At 36.3% G+C, this 15,853-nt stretch overlaps 2 protein-coding genes across 2 annotated transcripts in view; both read left to right on the top strand.

The window, feature by feature from the left end:
• Nucleotides 1-15,853, top strand: part of LOC123523054 (uncharacterized) — a 36,379-nt gene that overhangs the window by 9,370 nt on the left and 11,156 nt on the right. Inside the window, 4 exon segments of the mRNA XM_053543986.1 lie at nucleotides 3,168-3,311; nucleotides 4,728-4,822; nucleotides 11,143-11,290; nucleotides 14,103-14,188. Of these exon segments, the coding sequence (XP_053399961.1) occupies nucleotides 3,168-3,311; nucleotides 4,728-4,822; nucleotides 11,143-11,290; nucleotides 14,103-14,188 (473 nt within the window).
• LOC123540270 (neo-calmodulin-like) lies at nucleotides 1,377-12,682 on the top strand. The gene is made up of 5 exons (XM_053546152.1): nucleotides 1,377-1,748; nucleotides 3,168-3,311; nucleotides 4,728-4,822; nucleotides 11,143-11,290; nucleotides 12,449-12,682. Exons 1-5 carry the CDS (start codon nucleotides 1,589-1,591, stop codon nucleotides 12,481-12,483), a joined length of 582 nt encoding a protein of 193 aa, XP_053402127.1. The 5' UTR covers nucleotides 1,377-1,588; the 3' UTR covers nucleotides 12,484-12,682.

Here is a 15,853-nt window from a genome sequence, read left to right as displayed (position 1 = left end):
CATGCCAAGGAGGTTGGCTAAAGTGCGTACAAAATGGGTAAACCCATACAAAATACCAAAATGGGCGCGTATGGTAAGTCTTTATTTATTTATTTATATTTCTGTTTAGATAGAATTCTGCTAATTCCACTTTTAAATAGCTATTTAAAAGATAAAATGCTAAAGTTTACACATGTTTTGATTCGACATGAATAGGTCTACCACAAAGTAACGCATATTTGATTCTGCAAAGATGTCTAAAAGCATAAACTTAATGGGAATGAAATATAACAACTGAGTCTGAGGGTTTTGAAATAACTGAACTTCATTTGTTATAGATCTAGTGCTCGTAAAAATGTCTTCATTCGTGTTTTTATTTTTTCAGGCGGAGTCTTTGAGCGATGAACAACTAAACGGTAAGATTTTTTTCCACATATCCATTTGCACTGTTTTTGCTTGGTTATGATATGCACTATGTCTCGCCTATTCAACTGTTTTCTTTTGTCACTGGTCGGACCATTTGCCATTTTCATTTATCACATCTTACTGCTGGACTCTTATAAATCGCTAGTCTATGTAGTTTCTGCTAGACTCTTATAAATCGCTAATCTATGTAGTTTCTGCTAGGCTCCTATAAATATCGCCAGTCTATGTAGTTTCTGCTAGATTCTTATAAATCGCTAGTCTATGTAGTTTCTGCTAGACTCCTTTAAATATCGCCAGTCTATGTAGTTTCTGCTAGACTCTTATAAATCGCCAGTCTATGTAGTTTCTGCTAGACTCTTATAAATCGCTAGTCTATGTAGTTTCTGCTAGACTCCTATAAATATCACCAGTCTATGTAGTTTCTGCTAGACTCTTATAAATCGCTAGTCTATGTAGTTTCTGGCAGACTCCTATAAATCGCAAGTCTATGTAGTTTCTGCCAGACTCCTATAAATCGCCAGTCTATGTAGTTTCTGCCAGACTCCTATAAATCGCTATGTAGTTTCTGCTAGACTCCTATAAATATCGCCAGTCTTTGTAGTTTCTGCTAGACTCCTATAAATCATGTACCCTTATTGAATTTCTTACCGATCAGAAGTAAAAACGATTATCTACCTTTAAAGTAGTCAATGGATTAAGACTATGCAGCCTCGGAAAATGACAGTTAGACCTCATCCGTAAACTATTTACCTCGACTTCGTCTCGGTCAATCAGTTTTCTGATAAGTATAAGTCCTTGTCTGAATAATTTTAAAGATCGGCCACTTAAAAGGTAGATAGCTTTATACCATCGACCAATAAGCCATTCAAAAATTCCATTCTTTAATTGTATATAATATCAACCGACATTTTCTCCCAAAATTATATAACAAAATGGGAGAACAAAAACAGGAATTGTGGACCACATTATATAGAGGATAATTGTTGGTTTCGGTGTAATATCACGTTATAATTTCACCGAGTGGGCACCAAAAGTGATATTTTCACGAGTGGCGCAGCCACGAGTGAAAATAACAACTTTTGGTGTTCACGAGTGAAATTACCGTGATATTACATCGATACCAACAATTTTTCTGTTTATTTTATGTCTAAAACCCTACTTTTGTTGTGTTTATTTCAATAAAATGTCGAAATTTGCGGGAAATTTTATCAGGAAGCATCGCAAAGATGACGTCATTTTAACGACGTCATCGTCATATTGTTTTCGGCTTTCAGTACGCTCGGTAAACTTTTTGACGTTAATCCGGGTATCAGATTTGATAATTTTCACTGAGTGGCCAGTGAGTTTATCAGGATATAATTCACCGTTATATTTCGATAAACCACCGAAAAACATAAAATAAATGATGATAACAGTCCCTTCGAATAACGCTCTTAGATAGCTCTACATATATTTAATCTGCATATGTTCCCCATTTTGAATACGACATGAAAGTAAAACAGTATTAATGATGATAATGAAGATGGTGATGATGGCGGTAACAATAATTTAATTAGCAAAAACTTATCACGTTTAATCATAACCTAGTTTAGGAGCTTTATGCAAAAAAAATTTATGAGTAGCTGAAAATAACATCCAAAGGTCTTCCGCATAATACTACTTCCGCATAATACTTATTCAGACAATCTCTTTTCAGTATAGGTTTAAAAAACATAGATAAGTAAGTATCTTACCATGTAGAAACAAAGAGTGGTCTAAACTTGGTATGATACTCCAAATACTGTTCATATTGCTACATTCATTCATAATACGTTAAGACATTCAACACATTGTTTTAGCCTGATATATGTCATTATCAGATTTTAACTAGACACCTTCATTTTGTTTTTTTTAATGCAAATCATGTATAATTACCATCTGACGACATGGAAATACAAAAGAATAGTTATTCCGTTGCGCGTCTGTAAAACTTTAGACCACTCTTTGTTTCTACAGAGTAAGGTAGTTATTTATCTATGTTTTTGAAACTGTCCTAACTGAGACTGACTGAATAAGTTTGCAGACGAAGTTTTGAAAACACAGTAATTCAGGGTTGGGGACTAAACTATAGATATCCATCTGTCATCTCGTTATATATCTATATTATACCAGTATTATTCGAATGATTTTCACGAAGTTCATGTAGGTTGTGCTGGGTCTTTAAGAGTTTCAAACGCGTCCAAGACATTTCTGTTCGCATCATGCTGTTGAACTTGATAACGGTGCTTTATTATTATAACTTTGAGCGTGTCAGTTTTTCGTCTTGGGTGGTTCTTGTACTCCAGCTTTGATAGCTTCGGAGCTATGTTGCCTGCTTTTTAATTTTGCCTTTTGGCAGTTTCTGTGATATGCAGGCTCCATAACCTCAGTCCCCTCTCAAAATTTCTGCCCATTGTTTTCTCGCTTAGGGCAAAGCCATTATTTTTACTAGGGATCATACGCCGCTTTTCCTAGCATTGCACTCTTTGTGTCATTGAAGGCCGTATGAATACAAACTGCGGGTGTCTCTAAATTTTATTTCGGTACTTGTAACATGTGTAAATACTGAGTTCTGCTCAACCCGGGGCTAAAGGGCGTGGACGGTAGCTTGCATTTCCACTTCCGTTCATAAACAGACTCAATCAAACCGGCCATGCAACATTTTTTTTTTGTTGAGCTTGGGCTACTTGGGATTTTCCATTTTGAAAATGTCTTTGGTTATATGGTGTATTGTCTTTATACAGAGTTTCGAGAAGCATTCAGTTTGTTTGATAAAGATGGTGACGGTACAATCACTGCGGATGAATTAGGAACGGTGATGCGGTCGTTGGGACAGAGACCAACTGAAGAAGAACTTAAAAAGATGATGGCTGAAATAGACGTAGACAGTAAGAAATTTCAAATACGTAGGGTAGCGTATTTCTGCCACGACGTATAGTTAGATAGCTTTAATGCCATCTTTCTTAACTTGGTAAAAAATATCTACATTTTCCTGAAAACTGTACAGCATTGAATTATATGTCCTAAATATATTTTTGTTTCCAGAAATTGTTTCAGCGCAAAACTTCGCGCTAATGCTCGATATTGGCTCGAGACAGCTAGGTTGCTATCACGATATTCTAAACATTTCGTACTGGGTGGGGTGGTGCGGGTAATTGATAAGTAATGAAGATTGTTGGAGTGACAGGATACAAAAGGGCAAGAAACTAAATGAACAAAAAAAAACTAAATGATTTTTTGGGGGGACCACGAAACATGAAGGACAGAGTATATATTTGAGCTCAGTTTGTAACATTGACCTTTGACCTACATACCCGGTCCATATGCTCTGCACATCTTCCCATCGCCACCTACTAACTACATGCCAAGTTTGAAGTCAATATTTAGTTATGCTCCGGGCACGAAATATGATGGCCAATTTTCATATTTTAGCTCAGTTTGAGAGATTGACTTTTGACCTACAGCTCTGCGCATTGTCTTATCGCTATTTATCTATAAACCAAGTTTAAAGTCACTACCTCTATTGGTTATAAAGTTTTGTTCCGGACGGACGGAAAGACAGACAGACGCACGCGCCATCACATAATTCATCTCCAAAACGGGGGTACAAAACAGCCCAGAAAGTTCGAAATGTCGAGATAGCCTATCTATCCTATAAATGGCAGGTATCGGAATTTACAAAAGTATCTAGAAAATAATATATACTTCCGGGAAACTTTCAACTAGTATCGAGATATTTATATTCAGAAATCTTCGTTTCACGAAGATATCTTTAAAGTATCGCGATAGCTGTCTAGCTATGTTGTGGCAGAAAAAAAACAAAATACACTTCTAACATGCTTAAATAGATCTAGGCATTTAATTAAATCAAATACAAATGTTAGTTCCTTCCCGGCCACCATTTTTCAAAAATCCGCATGAAAATATATTTTACATTGTTTATACATGGTGTTTTTCCTTTTTCAGTAGAATGTTGTTGGCGATATTGGAAGAAAAGTACACAATTTGTTTTTTGAAGTATTAGGACTTCTCTTCTGGAAGTACATACGAACGCATTTGTGATAATATATATTCATCTCAGCGCAAGTGGACCTTTATTTCAATGTACTTATCCATTTCTTGCGCTGAGATGACGATATTGAGAGATAAATATAACGTGTACAGGGTTCATTGTAATTTCTGATTCTATTCAGTCAGTTGCCCCGCAACAGATATTTTCATTCAACCGAATCTTTCAATGACAGTAATGATCTTTGTTGGGAATGAAACCAAACTATTGTCTTCTACTTTATGGTTGTTTTCAGAGAATGGAACAATAGACTTCCAGGAGTTCCTTACTATGATGGCAAGCCAAAAAATAGACAGTGAAGAGGACGCAGATCTCAAAGAAGCATTCAGGGTAATCTTTTAAATGCTGAACATATTATTGCCAGCCGTATTGTGCAAATACTAGGTACTCTGGACTAGGCTATTGCAACTTTTTAAATCATAATTTACCACTTACTGTAGATTGCTGTTTTTCCTTCTTAGAAATCTTGATGGACTTTTCCTATCCAGCTAAGCATCTAATTGTTTAGTGAAGTGTATCAAAGCCACATAAATTTATTACTGGGACAGAAGTTCGGCTATATTACGTGGTATTGACTGACGGACAAGACGGAACTATAGTATAATGAATCTTGAAACGAAAGAAAGAAAATGGAAAACGCATTTAAGTTTTCTGTACCCCTCTTACAATATTCCGGATGAGATAAATACATGTATATAGTAACCCAAACAGTAATTTGTCGTTGAATAAAATCATTGTTTGGAAAAGGAATTATATCACTTGGGCGCAGCCCGTATGATAAAATAATACGGATCTGAACGACAATGATTTTTTTCAAGAGCAAATCAGTGTGAGATATATCATTTAGATTCGAAAGACAATGCGGAGGATTATCATATATCAATAAAATATTTGTCTGTTTTATGCGGTTTCTTTTCCAACGCGCCGCTATGACGTTAAGTACAAACAGTTATTTTGTTGCGTAATATAACAAGAATCCAGTCTTCTTTAGTCAATAGGAAAACAAATCGGGTCACGTTAAAATATCGAATACTTCACACACACAAAAAAAACTCAAAGTCAGTATTATATAAAACGTTTTGAAGTAATTAAGATTCTCAAAAATCTGCGTGTGGGGCTGTGTTTGCGACTGAGCAATTTATATTTTAGTAGATATGAAATATTACTTGGAAAATTTCTTTATCCAAAAATTGAGTTATTTTCCGAACTTTTACTAAATAAAACGATGAAGTTTTATTTACCTCCTACACTAAAAGTAATAACCCTAAAATAGTTCACAGAAATAAAAAATATAGTACCTTTAGAACATTGCACTAGAAATATTCAATTTATTGACGTTATTGACGTTATGTAATAAGGAGTCAGGGATCGTATGGTGTGTAAAAAGATATTTAGAACTAAGTGTAATTATCTCAAACCCCCATGGGTAGCCCTAGTTAGTAAAATATAAAAAAAACAAAGATGAATATTTCCATGGTAAATAAAATCTATAAGAAGATCCTTCGGAAGAATAGAATACAACCAAGCAAGATTAAAGCAGACACAGGTTGATTGAGTCTGTTCATGAATGGAATGTGCAACATCCCTCACGCCTCCTAGCACCGGCTTAAGGTAGAATGCGCCACCCGCCATTTTTGAAGACTGTTTTAATAAAACGGTTAATAACTATACTAAATACAGTTGGAAAATTGCCATGACCCAAAAAAAACCTTACGAAGTTGTAAAAAACAAGGATAAATATCAAAAAGGTAATGTCACGTTCCAAAAACGCAGCCTCCCCAAAACCACATCCCCATAAAAATCGGGTTTTGATATACCTTCTCGCAGAAATGTCTTTAAATTGCTATTGTGTTTTAAAAATCAAATCTGAATTAGGCTACGATAGTTTTAGCAAAATAATTACGTGTGTGTGTGTGTGTGTGTGTGTGTGTGTTCGGGTTTAACGTCTTTCTCAACAATTTTTCAGTCATATGAACGACGGTGTCTACTTGTAGCAGTGAGCACAATGCCCAACTTTATAGTGCTGCCTCACTGGAATATCACGCCGTAGACACATAACATGATACCCCACCCAGTCACATTATACTGACACCGGGCTGACCAGTCCTAGTACTATCCTCTAAATGCTGAGCGCCAAGCGAGGAAGCTACTAGTACCATTTTTCACGTCTTTGGTATGACGCGGCCAGTGATCGAACCCACGACCTCCCGCACTCGAAATAATTACGTAATTTAAAATAATGGTAGCCTTTTTGATTTCTTATTTTGTTGTGTTTAACGTCGCACCGACACAATTATAGGTCATATGGCGACTTTCCAGCTTTGATGGTGGACGAAGACCCCAGGTGCCCCTCCGTGCATTATTTCTACACGAGCGGGCACTTTGGTAGAACCACCGACATTCCGTGAGGGGCAAGTGATTTGAAGTCAGCGACCTTAAGCACTCCGCCACGGAGGCCCCTATGGCCTTGTTGAAAAAGCCTATTTACGTTCATTGAAGTCCTTAACATGACTACTCGCTTTTGCAAACCGAATTAATTGCATAAGATGTTGCCAGGGGTACATTCCCTAAAATGAAAATCATCCCTCTTGTCATAAATTTTGGTATTGGGACACCCTTGGTCGAGTGGTTAAGGTCGCTGAATTCAAATCACTTGCCCCTCATCGATGTGGGTTCGAGCCTCACTCGGGGCGTTAAATGTGAGGAAGCTATCCAGCTAGCTTACGGAAGGTCGGTAGTTCTACCCTGGTACCCGCTCGTGATGAAATAATGCACGGAGGGGCACCTTGGGTCTTCCTCCACCATCAACGCTGGAAAGTCACCATATGACCTATAATTGTGTCGGTGCGATGTTAAACCTAACAAAAAAATGTATAAAATTGTCATAAATAGAGAGGAAATTTACGAAATAAGATACCTCCCCATCCTCTTTTTCAAAACCTCCATCCCCGCTCCTACTACTATGTAAAAATGTATGGACATTTACGAAATCAGAATAAAAAATATTTTTACTGGGGATAGGGGAAGCGCCACGGTAAATGGAGAAAAATCTAATACGGTAACCACCATTTTTTAGTACAGTCAAACCTGTATTAAAGACCACCTCTGAACAGAGACCACATGTTTTGTTTCCCATTTTAACATTTACAGTGTATTTTAACCGTGAATAAAGACCTCCTACCAATAAAGACCACATTTTGGCTCTCCTAAGGGTGGCCTTTATAGACAGGTTTGACTGTAATTGAAATTTTGTAAGTTTGTTCAAATTTACTAAGAATACTGTCTGGTACTGTGAAATTATTTTTATTCGCGTAGGACGAATTTTCGCGTATTTCGAGCTAGGACCGATGCGCGAATTAAAGACCGCGCTATTATTATTTCTTAATTTTATTTTTCATAAAGCCCGCGCGAAACAGTCCTTTTTCACATTTGCGCGAAATTTCATGCCAGCGAATTTAAATGAGTTCACAGTAGTTATTTCGTGTTTTGCGTCATGTGATGTGACATCGAAATAAACTTGTTTGATATATGTCCTTGTTGGGTTTTTTTTTGACACACGTATGTATCATTGGAGAGATTATTTTAGGACCAACTTGGTGGGGGTAAGAGTGAGGTTGGGTGCGCACCATAAACCGGTTTAAGCTCCCCAGTGGTGTTTTTGCCACTGACCGTTCCAAGGCGGTGCCCCACTGTGTTCCTTTGTTTGTTCGTTTTGTCCTCGTGTGTTGGCTTTGTGTGTGTGCGCGTGTATGTGTGTGTGTGTTTGTGGTGTGCGCGTCTGCGTGCTGTGGGTTTCGTTTTGGGGAGGCTGCGAATTTGGTACGTGGCATTCCGTATTTGATATTTGTCTTTGTTTTTTTGAAAATAAAGGGGGTTTTTTTGCAGTGTTTTATTAGAGGGTGTGGACGGAAGCATGCATTTCCACTACCGTCCATGAACAGGCTCAATTTAACCGAGCCTGCAACATTTTCGTTTTGTCGTGTTGATCGACCTGTGGAGTTTTCCACTTTTTCAATATGTATAAAAACGCTATAACAAACCTTAATGATTGCTGTTATGATAGTTAATGAAATCTGTAATATCCTGTTTACAAGCATAGAATGCAACCAAGCAAATCACGTTTAAAAACACATCCTCCCAAAAGCTCAACCAACAGCACGCAGACATGCACACGACAAGCACAAATACACAAACATGCATATAGACGCAGACAAAGCAAAACTACCAAAAAAAAAACAAAAAAAAAAAACAAACAAAGACAAATATCAAACAGGCAATGCCACGCACCAAAAAAAAAACATAACCGTCAAACAAAGGAAAACAGTGCGGCACCGCCTTGGACGGTCAATGGCATTCGTGTCGTCATATAACCTGACTCTTGAATGACGTCATACTTGTTAACAACAAAAAAGCAAAAGAATGGCATTCCCTGTTTGATATGTGTCGTTTTTTATACGAGAACTGAATGTCCGCTGTTGCAATTTAACAGTAAGATACCACATTAAATTACAAATGATGGTTATTCTTATGCTGACAGATTACCTGTAGCATGGATAAACAATAGAGAAACACATTCAGTTTGACAATATAATAGTACTGTGTTATATCTTGGTGTACAGCATTCGAGTGTCTAACTAGATATTTCTGGATAAGGTGTGTGAATCTGGTCCAGCTATCGTTTACTTACCCTTGAAGAATGTTTACCTTGTATCTTTGAATGAGGCATTTCCAATTGGATTTGTGTCCTTTAAGTTTTTCTTTTGGACTTATTTATGATTTGAAATGAAAAGATTTCCGTAGGGGCTTGTCTGTTTATGTGTGGTTTTTATGTGAAGGATTTCATCGTAATGAATATACATGTATTACAAGTAAACTTCTTCGGCAAGGCTACCATTATTACAAATTGCGTAAATATTTTGCTAAATTTTACTAGCTCTACCTTAATATAATCTGGAAAGTAGATTCCTCGGAAGCACCGAGAACAATGCAAACAGAGAAAATTGCAGACTCGGTTTGATTGAGTCTGATTTGGTTTTAAAATTCAACAGTAATTTAAAGACACTTCTGCGAGAAGGTATTTCAAAACCCGTTTTTATGGGGATGTGGTTTACAAACTTGGTAAGGTATTGGGTCATGGTAATTTTCCAACTGTATTTGGTAAAATTATATAACGTTTTATTAAGAGATTACGACCCAACTGTTTTTAAAACAAGGAAGAGTATCTAACAGGGAAAGCCGCGTTCTAAAAACGCAGCCTCCCCAAACGCGCACACGATCAACACACGCACATCCACACACAAAGCAAACACACAAGGACAAAACAAACAAATAAAGGAACACAGTGGGGCGCCGCCTTGAGGCATACCATATGTTTAGTGTTCAACCCGTTAACAGCTGGACACTACGCTTCCCTCTTTGAATGTGTCTGACGGAAGGGCGAGGACTATAATCAGCAGTTTCTAAATCCCACCAGGACTGAACTGTTTTGATATGTGTTTTCTGGCCTGTTTCGTCGGGCCCTTAATATAAGAGTGTTTCTCTTGACGCTCTGTCTTCTGCAAGGACATTGAGTACGTACGTTTTTGGTTCTTAAGGTTGGCTTTTTATGTAATTATACAGGAGCATTTTTTGTGTGTTTTATATGACATGCCTTTTTGTTTCCATTACGTGTGATAGAAATTCACCTGGCTGGGATTACTTTTATTTACACTGTCCCGTGTCTTTGGAACATGGTGGTGGTGGGGTGGGGGGGGGGGTGTAAGTGTGAGGTTGGGTGCGCACCATAAACCGGTTAAAGCTCCCCAGTGGTGGTTTTGCCACTGACCGTTCCAAACCGGTGCCCCACTGTGTTCCTTTATTTGTTCGTTTTGTCCTATTGTGTCTGCTTTGTGTGAGAGTGTATGTTGGTGATTTTGCAATGTGCGAGTGTGTGTGTTGGTCATTTGCGGGGAGGGGGGGGGGGGGGGGTTGGAACGTGGCATTCCCTGTTTGATATTTATCCTTGTTTTTCAGTCAGTATTTGGAGACAAGGAAGAATATCCAGCCTCCCCAAACGCGCACACGATCAACACGCACACGCACAAAGCAAACATACAAATTGGGACAATCAGTGGCAAAACCACCACTGGGGAGCTTAAACCGGTTTATGGTGCACCTAACTTCACTCTTACCCCCACCATGTTCCAAATTTTGCGGTCAGAGATACCCGCTTGGACAGTACTTAACTTTAATGACTAGTGTTTGGTTAGTCTTTAGGAATAAATCCGGTACACTGTTGTTTCTGATAGGGATGTTTAGAACCAACTAGGCAGGAGTCATAATCATATGAACGACAGGTGGTAAGGAAAATGCGCTACCTGTAAAAAATTATATTTACCGGAAGTCCTTGCAAAATTCCATGACAAAGTCAATGTTAAGTTCATCTGGAAGAGTGATAAAAGATAGTTTTCTCTCATAAATGCTGACTACTCTGGTAATGAATGCGAATCGCTTCAGACGAGAACAGGGTTTCCTGTGTTACGCACTAAACATAAAATGAAGACTAAAAGCACTTGTTTACCGGAAAATTTCAGCTTCGAAAAGGAAGTTGCTCCTCTTGCAATTCCAAACTTAACTGAACCTTTAGCTATTTTAATATTGCGCCTTTGCAGGTTTTTGACAAACACAAGCACGGGGCAATTGGTGAAGATGATCTAAGAAGCGTTATGAGTGATCTTGGAGAAAAACTAACTGACGAAGAGATTGCAGAAATGATTAAAGAAGCTGATGTTAATGGTGATGGACAAATCAGTTTTGACGGTTAGTACTCGTACACAGCTTTGTTAACTTTTTAATATACCCTTGTAATATTTCGAAATTGTAGGAGCGATAACTGCGCAAAGAGGAATAGTAAATGTTAGAAATTGATTATTTCTGCATAAACAATATGAAAGTATCATAATTTTATGATAATATACTGAATTTTGACAAGGCACTAAAGCAAACCAAACATGTTTGGTTTTGATTACCTTAAAGAAAATGAATATTTAACTACATACTGGGTGCTCCGTAAGCAATTGTAGTACAAAACAGGAAAATAATGGACAAGTCTCTAGATTGAACCCACGTGCCGCCAAAATGGTCTCAAAATTACGCTGTCTGTGAAGACTCTTTAATTAAATCAAACATAACCAATTTACACAACTGCCGGTTCCTTTGAAAGTACAAAAAACATTTTCTAGTGCAAACTAGGAAGGTACATGGGTTGTAAATAAAGTCGTAATTATTTGTAAATAGTCGATAAAACGAAAAACTGTGATGTATTCATCGTTTCCACAAAAAAGAATATAGATATATATCTTTAGCTTGGCATATGAAAATAATTGCGTTTTTTTTTTATTTGAAGTCCTCAAAAACAAACATTTTGACTGGCATTAATGTCATATTAACATTCATTATACTTTTATTTTAAAAATGATAAATACCTTTGTATTATATTACTTTTGTATGTATAATTTATTTTAAAACATTTATTTTCTGTCGCTGTGATGTAATCCTTCTTCGGTGCAGTTTATTTCGAAATCTTACGGGGTTGTGCTGTAGCTAAAACTTTAAACATATGAATAAAAGGATCAACATGCTCTTTATACTATTCATGAGGCACTTTTATCCTTGTATCAAATAAAAATCTTACGAATATGAGACATTCAACGTAAAAAGATTTAGTTAATAAAGTGATACTTTGCTGCAAAAACTTCTGTTTTCATAGTTTATGTTGCTCCAAAACCATTTCTATTTTCATAATTTGTTCAAATGATACAAAACGACACTATCTTGTTGGATCATTAGTTTTACAGCGAGAACTTATGTGACGTAGCAACAACATTTCCAACGTTTGTTCAAATTATGCAAATGCAATGAATCATTTGTGATGCAGCGAGAATTGATGTGACAAAATAGCGACATTTCTATTTTCAGAGTTTGTTCAAATGATGCAAAATAACACCATCTAAATTTGAGTGTTATGAATGATTGGTACCACAGTGGGGAATTGATGTGACAAGAGTAGAGTCAACCGGTGAACAGACGCGTTTTCATAGTACTATCAGATTCAACCATGTTGATTGTATATATACGTATATACGGATTTTGTGCTAAATCATCTTTCGTGCTGTAGTTGTTTTAAACAGTTTTCATACTCCTTTCACTATATATATATATATATATATATATATATATATATATATATATATATATATATATATATATATATAATCAAATAAAAATGACGTCTATACCGCGAAAAGGCCAAAGATCTATTTTTTATCTTTTATTTTGTATTCTGAGTTTCAAACACTACAAGAAGAGCGTGAATACCAAAAGAATCGCAACTGGTTGCGTAAGTTACTTAACATTGGTTCCTTACGTTGTACATAATCATGTTTTTCTTTTCACTGATAAAACTGTGATTACTCTATTATTAATTATTAATTATTAACTGATAATTTTGATAATTGGTCGAAATATTGTATTCTAAAATTGCTGAATCTTCATTTGATGGAATATATATATCAAACCGTTCGTTACAAAAGCTAAAATGTAATGGCTTTGCGCACTTGGATTTAATAATTATCCAACAGTTGCACATGCATGCAGATATAGACAATTTTACCGGTACAAAACAATAACTTGAATAAGTACAATTAAAGTTATGTTTGAAACATATGGTTTCATTAAATATTTGAATATTCAAAATCATTTAAAACAATGAAAAATACCTTACTGAAAATTATGTGCTGTAGGTTATGTTCGAAATTACTTTGTTTATAAAGACACTTGTTTTAAACATATCTAATGCTTTTGGCGAATAACAAGGTAAGAAAAAAATAAAAGCAATAGATTATGGTATGTGAATTATATATCCATTTCATGTTTTTTTTTTGTTTTTTTTTTTTGTTCAGTGTGATGTTATGTGTTGTAAAACTTATTGGTATTACTCTGAATGTCATTAACCCTTACTCTGCTAAATTTCTATAATGAACTTGTCCATCTTTCAATTTGGACAGTACCATTAACTGTGAAAAGGGGTTGTGATCGAATGCTTAAAATTGTTGTATTAGTAATTATTATTATTGTATGCTTGATATTTTAATGATAAATTAGCAACGTGTGAATTAATGCTAACATTATTCATACTGTATAGCTCTTTTAATTGCCATAATAAAATTTGCACCAACTGCAGAAATGTTGTTTGTTTGAACCAATACCGCTAATTTATACGTGGAAATGTTATGTCAGGTCAAACTTGGAGCTATTTTAATAACATGTTACTTCGCAGGGTCAATAGGAAAATATAATACAATATAGAAAATGTGTAGGGTTCATAAAAGAATGCAGTACCAGAAACGTTACTGTCTAAGGTCTGAAAGAATATTGTCATGGAACGCTTCCAGGATCTACATCATCCTGTACGAGATTCTGTCAGTTCTTATCTTTGACCAACGGTATCTGAAAAAGGAACGTTGAATCTCTAAGAGCAATAGAACTTGTATCTCTTATTAGAAAGAAATTGTTTCAAGGCGATGTCCTTAATTACAACCTTTTTTCATATATTACTTCTTTTGCATTGTAGCGTACTGTAGTCGCACTGCAGCTCACGATATGGAAGCTTCCGTAAATTACATGGATAAAGTTTGGAAGTTAACATTTACACTAAATGTAACTGGATGTATGAACTCAAGTTACTAAAGTGACAATTTAGCTAAAGTACAAGATTCTATGTAAATATGAAATAACGGTTTGTAGGCACCGACACCTTCTGAAAATTGTGTTAAAGACTGGCTTCGGCTCCCGCAGGACATAAATGAATTTCTTCATATCTATGAAGGTGTCATCTGTCCTGGTCTCAAGGTTGTGGAATACCTTCCAAAAACCATTTGAAACTGCAAGAGGACTGGAGAACCTCCTATGGTCCGGAAGGCATGAGAAAAGTTTGCCCAAGAATGGAATGGGTTTTTATCGCGTTTGGAACTATAATAAGGCTATAAACCCAAAAAAATGTAAAGGATCTCTTCCCACTAGTGTTCACCGACCCTTTTGGCAGTTCCCATCCGACTGACCACTTAGATACGCAGGGTGTCTTTCCAGTACACCACCTGGTAGCAACCTACCCTGCATACACTGATGCAAAATCATCTAACCTTTCAGGTTTGTGTTTGGATGTTATAGAGGTTCAATAAAAAATAAAAGGCTGAGCGAGTATTGAATAACCCGTTTGGTGCAAGCCAGAGTTAAGATGGATGTTTGTTTTTGTGTGTGTGTGTAGAAACGAATGTCACCTACGCGCAGGAGCTCACATTGTTTGGTCTTTACACACATAACAGACATCTAACTCTGACGATGTCATGCTTTGCCTTAATCTGTTTTAGATCTTACTTAAGCATGGAACGCAAACAAGCAAAATAAAAGCAGGCACGGTTTGATTTTTTTCAGATTTTTCAACACAAAATGTGTGTTGTGTAAGTGGTACTGTATAGTTTTTCAACTAGACCATTTAGGCTTAGTGTTGTTATATTTTCTGGTCCTTCGGGATCATTGATTTCAACTCATTTAGATTTGAAGATTGAATACTGCTTAAGCCGGTGCTAGAGGGCGTGGGCAGTGTTGCATTTTCCATTACTGCTCATGAACAGACTCAATCAAACCGAGTCTGCAATTTTCACTGTTTGCATTGTTTTTGGTGCTTCCGAGGGATCTACTTTCCAGATTATTTTTAGGTGGTTCCAATACTCCGACTTCGTAGATTTAGGTATTATTTATTTACCCCTTTGAAATGGTGCCTGTGTTTTTACTTTCTTTCTATGGCAGTTTCTGTGATATATCGGCTCCATAACTTCAGATCCGCTTTCTAAATGCTAGTTTTAGTTTCTGCCCTTTGTTTTCTTAAGGTGTTTTCTTTTTTTTTTGTTTTATAGACTTTCGTCTTTGCTTATGTTCTAGATATATGATAAAAAAGATATACAGACTCCGCCATCTGAAAAACGTCAATCATGTTGAACAAAATGTAACGAGAAAACTCGTAATCTCTTATTTAATACTTGATTTTAACGACTTCAAAGAGTGAAACCCTGAGTGATCAATTCACTGTCTGTACCCAAATGAGAGACCTCCCTTTTTGAATCGGAGTTAACACGCACTGTTAGAAGGTAACATATATGCTGACTAATACATTTCTTGACATGTTGCTTTGTTTGTTAAATAGCTACCGAAAATAAACAGCATTGCAGGGCAGTTCTCTTAACCACGTCGTCGCCTGATTCTTATAGTGCTCTATCTCCATTTTTTTAAAAAATGAGATTTTTACATCATTTTGTTTGTCTCGCC

Source organism: Mercenaria mercenaria, chromosome 1, assembly GCF_021730395.1.
Source record: "Mercenaria mercenaria strain notata chromosome 1, MADL_Memer_1, whole genome shotgun sequence".
Taxonomy (NCBI): Eukaryota; Metazoa; Mollusca; class Bivalvia; order Venerida; family Veneridae; genus Mercenaria; species Mercenaria mercenaria.
The sequence above is the reverse complement of the archived record's forward strand: the minus strand, read 5'-3'. Positions and strand labels throughout refer to the sequence as shown.